Source organism: Triticum aestivum, chromosome 2B, assembly GCF_018294505.1.
Source record: "Triticum aestivum cultivar Chinese Spring chromosome 2B, IWGSC CS RefSeq v2.1, whole genome shotgun sequence".
In the NCBI taxonomy this organism is placed as follows: Eukaryota; Viridiplantae; Streptophyta; class Magnoliopsida; order Poales; family Poaceae; genus Triticum; species Triticum aestivum.
This window is the reverse complement of record NC_057798.1, coordinates 648,920,074-648,928,701: the sequence shown is the minus strand read 5'-3', so window position 1 is coordinate 648,928,701 and position 8,628 is coordinate 648,920,074. Positions and strand designations below refer to the sequence as shown.

The 8,628-nt window shown below is 46.5% G+C and overlaps 1 protein-coding gene across 1 annotated transcript; it reads right to left on the bottom strand.

Annotated features, from left to right (window-relative positions):
* Positions 1-1,125: 1,125 nt before the first annotated feature.
* Positions 1,126-6,812, bottom strand: LOC123046491 (uncharacterized). Its single transcript, XM_044469878.1, has 8 exons — positions 6,306-6,812; positions 4,114-5,503; positions 2,601-2,848; positions 2,323-2,526; positions 2,137-2,229; positions 1,962-2,069; positions 1,521-1,877; positions 1,126-1,427 (listed from the first exon to the last, which is right to left on the bottom strand). The coding sequence occupies exons 1-8, from the start codon at positions 6,717-6,719 to the stop codon at positions 1,374-1,376; spliced, it is 2,868 nt and encodes a 955-aa protein (XP_044325813.1). The 5' UTR covers positions 6,720-6,812; the 3' UTR covers positions 1,126-1,373.
* Between the last annotated feature and the right edge of the window lie 1,816 nt (positions 6,813-8,628).

Genomic DNA, 8,628 nt, shown 5'->3' with positions numbered 1-8,628 from the left:
CGTCGACCAAGCACAAAGATAAGAGATGTCACTTCTCTCTATTAGCTAGCTAACACAATATATGAAACCCCTAAATTAACCCTCCAAAATCCCCTAACCCCCCCCTCCCCCCCCTTCAAAAAAACAAAAACCCCAGCTCCTGAGTTGCTGACGTGTGGATGCCATTTGGTCCCGGTTGGTGTTACCAACCGGGACTAAAGACCCTCCTGTCTGGGCTCGCCGCAGCGGCCACGTGGAGCACCATCTGTCCTGGTTCGTAACCGAACCGGAACTAAAGGTGTTGGGCTTTATTCCCAACCCTTTAGTCCCGGTTCCAGAACCGGGGCCAATGGGCCTCTGGAAACGGGACAAATGGCCCATTTTCTACTAGTGGAAATGCATTTATCTCTTGTCTTTTATTGGGGTTCTATAATGCAAATGTATGGTTGTTTGAGGGCAGGGGGGCCTCTGCAAGGCCGAAATAGACTCTCCGTTCGGCTTCTATGTTCTTCAATTGGATTGGACTAATTTGATTCCTCGTTTGTCCACAGACAGTGCTTGGGCGTGCCCGCTCCGAACCCCCTCATTCGTCTATACAAGCAGTTGTGTTCTCCCAATTGTCCAAACACATGCATTGATTCATTGGGATAGAGAAAATGAGAGAGAAGAAATAAAAAGAAGAAAGCGATCCAGGGTGGGCCGCTCCGATGTGGCCGCCCCCCCCCCCCCCCCCCCCCCCCTCCCCTATGAGCGAGTTTGAGGGGTTTTACGGTCTGTACAAATGAGGATCGGACATATGACCGCTTGCATGTCAACAATGCTAGCCAAGAAGTGAACCTAACTTTCAACCAAGCTATAACTTTTTATTTATATGGTAGTTAGAAAATCATGTACATGTGATTTTATCTATAAATACTTTCACATTGTACACTTCTTATGGGTTTTAAAAATAAAAAAATATAGTAAAGTTCAATGGTCAAAGCTGTAATTTTCTAGAAATATTTATATTACGTTTACTGTCTCCGTTTTGAGAATAACGTGAGCAGCCTGAGGAACTCAAAAGCAAAGATCCACAGTAACAAGCAACAAAACTTGCAGATGACGCACAAAGTACACAAATAAATAAAGTAGTACAATGATACGAGATAAATCATGTCATGACATAATATGCACAATATCATGATCCAAGGTCAACAGTTTACAGTAAGTCAGCAACCAACAGGCAAAAGGTTACACATGAACAAGCAGCTAAACACTCGCCCTCTTTCTCATTCATTTCTTAGATCCGTTGACATAATCAAGATGGCATTGCATGTTGAGTGAAGATCGAAGCTGCTGACGAGGTGGTGTCAAATGATCATAACGTCAGGGGACATCAACATATCCATGAAGTTTCACGAGCGCTTGGCCCGTTTTAAACGCCGCATGGGTTGTGAAGGATTCGGATTCTGAATCAGAACGGTGATACAGGTTATGCAAATGGCTGTATATGTTCTGCAATGAGCCAGTCAGTCAGTATTGTAGCTAGAGAGGAGCATTACCTTTGCGAAACCTGGAGGAAACGATGGTCCACTTGTTGGCTCGTCTTGAGAGTTTTTACTAACAGGCGTTTTTTTGTGCATTTGTTGACCTTGCAAGTCACCAGTTGGCGCTGTCTTGTGTATAGCGCTAACTGCGCTCTTCATATTCGCCAAATCTTCCTGCATCTTTCTCTGGCTTTCTTCCATTGCCATCATTTTTTCCTTCAACGCCGACGCCTCGTCTTCAGCTCTGCGTTTAGCCTCCATGGCTTCCTTGAAGGATGCTTGCAGGACTGCCTTCCCTCGTGGGACCTTCGAGGAGGAGTCATGTGCAGCAGAATCACCTCCTGAACTCTCTACCTGCTTACGAAGTCGTGCCTGCACATGCAACGGAACTTCAGCTCTTATGTGCACGGTCCACAAAACAAATTCATTTAGTAAGTTTATTTTCTTGTGTCTCACAATGGCATCAGCTGTTGCCTTCTTCATAGGTTTCCCATTCTTGGGTGTATGAGTCATTATGAAGAAATCCTCAACACTAGGCCCGTCCTTGTTAGGCCGTTTTTGCTTCTGCACACAAATTAACACAATAAATCCATCAACGACCGTGAAAGCAACAAAAGCAACTTTGAATTACCTCCTCCTCGATTATCCTTGCAAAGCTCTTTGTTCCTGCAGTATGATGAGCGACCACATTTGACTGACAAGCTTTACTGCGAGCACTTGCGGCCTGAGATCAGAGAGAAATATAACAATAATTCAACAAGCCCAAAACTTGCAAATCAAGCTCAGCCACACACAAAAGTATAATTCCCAGTAATACCTTCGCCTTTTCAGTACTCCAATATGCAACTAGAAATTGCCACTGTTCTTTGAGAACACGAGGATTTCGATCAGCAAGGCGTTCCTCTTCCATCTCATGAGCATCGTAGTGTTGTAGTTTCAAGAAAGATTTCCAACTCCTCCACCTCTTTCCTAAGGACTTCATGATCCATAACTCACCAACCGGAGCAATGTCAAATTTGAGCTACACCAATAAACAAAGGCTATTAAAGAAGAAGTACAGCCACACACAAAAAAAACAGCAATATTTATTTATACCTTGACAATATGCCAAATTATATTCTTGTTTTTCTCCGGAACATGCCTCCAATCATGATATGTTAGCGGTGCCAATACGCCATCTCGTGCTATTGCACACAAAAAGTTACTTAGGGTGCCTGCCGCTTTTCCAACAGGTTCACCTGAAGTGTTCAATGAAACCGGTATGCGCACACCCTTAGGCAAGGTCCACACCTCAAGACTGAGTTTCAGACCACAACGGAGACGTCTGTGGTTTCTCTTGGTACCTGCTTGAAAAAACAAATCAGATATACGAACAACCAAAATAACTGTAGCAGTATCTGAATTGTATGCATGATTAGACACTATCTAGCTTGAAAATGGTAAATTGCCTAGAGTCCTATAACTTATCATATAATTAATGATAAAGAAGGCCTGGCCCAAATGGTTCAGTCAACGAAAAAGAGGGAACTAGTCTGGTTAAGACAGTCAGATACTTCTCACATGATACCTAATTTGAGATGGCATAAACCTAGTAAAACTACTCAATTTTGAGCTCATTCGTCTATGCATGACCAGTCCAAGAAAACAAAATGTATCCTGTTGCGATATAAGATTTTGGGAGCCTGGCTGGAGTTGAATACAGCAGCACATGCCCCTACCTCCTTCCCTGTAAAGCATCCAAAGGCATCACTTCCAAAATTCTAATATTTTGACTTTTGAGATCCAAAGGCGTGATTCTTAATTCCTTATGTCTGAGATATGTTAAATCTCATTCTTCTGTTTTTTCTGTTCATTTTCCATCCTTTTCTCTCTCCAAAGGCATCACTTTTCTTTTAAGATGCGTTACATCCAAAGAGACCCTAAATATATTGTTTAAATTCTGCGATTTGAATTTGGACACACAAGTCCAGAAGTTAGCCACTAGCCAGTGAGCCAAGAACCCAAAGTTTCATTATGACCTGAAATTGAACTCTGATCCTCCAACACAACTAATTACACCGAACAGCATAGTTACTCTATTACAAGCACCGCCATTGCTCAGCTGCCCTTGTTATGCAGCTTAATTTTAGGGTCCGCTATTATTTATCTGGAGAACGTGAAAGTACATGTTCATGGTCCAAAATATCAAAGAGTACAAATAAGGAAATAAATAGCATTTGGAAATTAAACTGGGTTCAGATAAAACCACATCCTTATCTTTCCTATTTACACTACCTCTCAACAACAGATCAAACACGTCCTGACATGTAGAAAGAACAATGTTTAACGTCCCAGGTTCCTCTCATAGCAAACCCTTCGATGTGATGGATCCACCCAAACTTGGATAAAATTGCCATTCTGGCATGACTAAGCATTAACAAAATGTAAGAGAAGGTAACATTGAGTTCACCCGCTATATAAGCTTACTGATTTCATAACTCTATTTATCATTGCTGTAATAATATTCCTTATATTTATGTTCCCTAAAAAGGACCCCTCTTTAGAGGAGGTTAATTCTGCACAATGGCACACACAGGATAATATGAGTGAAGGGCGAGGCGCAAATTACCAACATTCTGGAGAGTCGGGCTACAAGGGTCGTCTCCTTCTGAATCAGTTAAATCATGCAGGCTTGCCTCGCCATAGCTTGCCTGGGACATGTTATGCTCAAACAATGAATTAGATCTCAGCTCTGGAAGGGCCTTCCTAACCTCAAGGGGGATGTAATTACGTGCAAACTGCTCGGGATTGGACAAGTTGAGATCTGAATTAGAAGTTGGTGTAGTTAAATGAGGGCTGTCTAACTTGTTAGAGCTTGGTTCATGCATCTCACATGGAGGGGATGGACTAGGCTTTATATTGCTGATGATTCTATCAATATCTGGAGAGTCCGATAAACTCTGTTCTGGAGAACCAGCATGCTGCCAATCAGGATCACTTTCTGTTGGTTCACTCTGTTCTGGAGAGCCAGCATGCTGTGAATCAGAATCACTTTCTGTTGGTTCACTGACTCTGACGGTGGCTGGTATGTGGCTAATCGAAGTTCCTTCTTGACTCTCAAGAAACTCATTTTGAACAGGTTCTTGGTCTATGGAGGCAGGTGAATCTTTCACCAAACGTTTGCTGCGCCTAAGTTGAAGATCTGGATTGGAAGCAGCTGTCAAACCCTTCTTTTTTTGCTTGGGGGTTCTGCAAATGAAAGATTTTGATTGTTCCTTTTCTACATGGATCACTTGATTTTCCGGTTCCATATGAACTGCTGAATCAGATTGTTGTCTTTGCACCTGTTTTATAGCGTCATTTGCTTCATGCACCTTCCTCCTCTCTGCAAATGCAGCATCACTGCAAGCTGCGTACCCGACTCTCGTTCCATTGCTGTCCCTTGTAATTATCTCGTCGGCCGCTTGAGTGCATAATTCTTCTGTATGATTTACCTGGCTGACACGCTGTTGTTGCTTTTCCTGGACATGAATCACCCCATCTGCATCCTCTGCATGTGCCTTCTCTGTACATATTGCATGACAAGAAGGCTGTTTTTGTGCCTGTTGTATGGTCTGATCGGGAGTGAGCAGCTGCCTCTTTTCTATATTTACAGTTTGGGGGGCAGTAGATTGCCCAGTTCTGCAATTTATACGCGTTTTGGAAGATTGAACTTGCGCCTGATGGCGGTCATGATTTTCAGGCTCTTCATGTCTCCTTTCGGGACTAACAATTCCAGGGCCAACTGAATGCATGTTTGTCCGCTTAGTAAAAATTCCATTGACATCATGTACCTCCCCACTGACATCATGTACCTCCCCTCTCTCAATCGTAGAACCAGGATTGTCCAGATCTGCCTGCTCTGGAATAAGCTGATTTGGATTATTTGTTTGTACCTGTCCCATACAATTTGTCCGATTATCAGGATCTGTCCACAAAAGTCCTGCACGAATCCCAAAATTAGGATGTTCTTGCCGCACCTGCATTGCAATAGAAGCACACAAAAATACACTATTTGTTTAGATACAAAAGTGTAGCATACTTCTAATAACAATGATAATATGCTTCAATGTAGTGTAATGAGCTCATACTAAGAAAATTTGGCTCACATTAAGCTGGTAATCATTAAAAAAACAATTTGGTTTAGTTCAGACTGCATCCATTCTCGACTCACACACAAGCTGGGTGCCAAGCATGTAGGAACACCTTGCACTCTGCAGCAACACTTTCTCCACTCATAGTGCATCATTTTACTGATCTAGCAATCTACACATTTATTAGTCAGGCTGAAAGCTTCTAACTCCTAGTCTCCTACAACTCCTCAAATCCACCAAGATTGACCGAAGTAAATAACTCTTTACTTCAATCTAATACCCATTTGCATGTTTTTTTCTTACCCCCATCTCATTCATACACAGTAGCATAACCATAAGGAAGGCCTTGAAAATGCAAATGCTCTAGTTCCAGACATGGGCTTTCCTTTGATGCATACAACTTACAAATACTAGCCGGTAAGCTCAACACTTCAATTGATATGAAGTAAAACAGCTTTGTTAGACAGACCCTAGTTACATATTGTAGTGTGGAAAACTGGAAACAGATTTACTGTTCTCAATAAACTAATTAAACAAATCGTTTAATAGTTTGGTGAACACATATCAACGTTCGGTAAAAATGTAAAATTGTTTAACACTAAGAACAAATTCCCACCTTTCTCAACCAAAGGCATACTAGCAACTGAACTACGCCTGAAACTGCAATAGCACCTTGACGACAGCATACCTGCTGGGCTTGGAGGATGGGTGGGGCGGAGGGGTCGCCGAGTGGCACCACGGGCACGGCGCCCTCCGCCGTAGCTGACGAGAGGAGGTAATGCCGGAGCCGCGCGGTGTCGACGGCGAGCTCGGCGCCGCAGACCGGGCAGGCGCAGCGCGCCAGCCCGACGGGCACGCTCAGGAGCGCGCCGCAGGAGCCGCACGGCAGCCGCGCGCCCCGGACGTCGGCGGCCGCGCGGGGCAGGGGCAGCGCCTTCCGCCGCGGCGGCGGCGGCGGCATGAGCTCCGGCGGGAGCGACTGCGGCGTGGCGCAGTCCGGGCAGATGAACTCCGTCAGGCCCGGGTCCACCTCCAGCGTCTCGCCGCACCCCGCGCACTGCACCTCCAAACCCTCCGGGGAGTCCTGCCGCGGCGGCGCCATGGCCGCTCGACGGCGACGGCGAGGGCTCGTTTCGCTTACGGACGGCGGCGCTCTGGGGGGAAACTGTTGCAGTGTGCGCTTTCTCTCTAGCGACACTCCGCCTAGGTTTTGCTCCCCACCCGAGCAAAATAGACTCCTTTTTTTTCTCTCTCTCTAGAGACACAGAGAGTGAAATAAAAACCGACGCTGTCTTTTTTTTTCGAAAAACTTTTAATCTATTCATTCTTCAATCATGGTAGTATAACGAACACCGGAAATAAAAATTACATCCAGATCCGTAGACCACCTAGCGACGACTACAAATACTGAAGCGAGCCGAAGGCGCGCCGCCGTCATCACCCCTCCATCGCCGGAGTCGGGCACAACTTGTTGTAGTAGACAGTCGGAAAGTCGTCGTGCTAAGGCCCCATAGGACCAGCGCACCAGAACAGCAACCACCGCCGATGAAGAATAACGTAGGTTGGAAGGATTCAACCCGAAGACACATGAACATAGACGAACAACGACGAGATCCGAGCAAATCCACCAAAGATAGATCCGCCGGAGACACACCTCCACACGCCCACCAACGATGCTAGATGCACCGCCGGAACGGAGGCTAGGCGGGGAGACCTTTATTCCATCTTCAGGGAGCCGCCGCCGTCTCGCCTTCCTGAGCATGACACAAACCCTAACAAGACAGGAAAAAACGACTGAAAACGGAGCCCTCCCGCCGGCCCCTGGCAACCGACGCTGTCTTCAGTGCTGAAGAATTTCCTAACCAACATTCGGAGACACGTCCGGATTTGTCTTTTGAGTAAAATACATTGATGGTCACTGAACTTGTCATGTACGTTCACTTTGGTCACTGTACTTAAGAATACGGTTAACACAGTCATTATATACGTGTTATGGTGATTATACGGTCACTGTCACACCATATAGCTTCGTATTTTTTTAGTTGACCGGTCAAATGACACCTTGTCAGCTTAGTTTCCCTCTCAGCCCCACCTGCCAGTTGTCGAAGGAAAATAAAATAAAAGCAACGCCACGTTATGAGACCGCACGCTGGCAGAGGCCGTGAGCAATCCAGTAGAGCGTGAGACGGTTTTTATTGCATTCCAAGCGATTGTTGGGGAACGTTGCAGAAAATAAAAAAATTCTACGCTTTCACCAAGATCAATCTATGTGTTCATCTAGCAACGAGAGAGAGGAGAGCATCTACATACCCTTGTAGATCGCGAGCGGAACCGTTCAAGAGAACGGGGTTGAGGAAGTCGTACTCGTCGTGATCCAAATCACCGGAGATCCTAGCGCCGAACGGACGGCACCTCTGCGTTCAACACACGTACGGTTGAGGAAGATGTCTCCTCCTTCTTGATCCAGCAAGGGGGAAGGAGAGGTTGATGAAGATCCAGCAGCACGACGGCGTGGTGGTGGATGCAACAGCGATCTCGGCAGGGCTTCGCCAAGCTTCTGCGAGAGGGAGAGGTATAGCAAGGGGAGAGGGAGGCGCCAAGAGCATGGGTGCGGCTGCCCTCCCTCCCCCCTCTTTATATAGGCCCCTAGGGGGGCGCCGGCCCTAGGAGATGCAATCTCCAAGGGGGGCGGCGGCCAAGGGGGGTGGCTTGCCCCCCAAGCCAAGTGAAGGCGCCCCCCACCCCTAGGGGTTCCAACCCTAGGCGCAGGGGGGCCCAAGGGGGGGCGCACCAGCCACCAGGGGCTGGTTCCCCTCCTACTTCAGCCCATGGGGCCCTTCGGGATAGGTGGCCCCACCCGGTGGACCCCCGGGACCCTTCCGGTGGTCCCGGTACAATACCGATGACCCCCGAAACTTTCCCGATGGCCGAAACTTGACTTCCTATATATAATTCTTTACCTCCGGACCATTCCGGAACTCCTCGTGACGTCCGGGATCTCATCCGGGACT

Coding starts and splice junctions, on each gene's coding strand:
- LOC123046491 (XM_044469878.1), bottom strand. CDS start 6,719: ATGGCGCCGCCGCGGCAGGACTCCCCGGAGGGTTTGGAGGTGCAGTGC. Junction 1,878..1,961: donor AGGCAACAGCTGATGCCATT/GTGAGACACAAG, acceptor TTGCATGTGCAG/GCACGACTTCGTAAGCAGGT. Junction 1,428..1,520: donor TTCCTCCAGGTTTCGCAAAG/GTAATGCTCCTC, acceptor GTTCTGATTCAG/AATCCGAATCCTTCACAACC.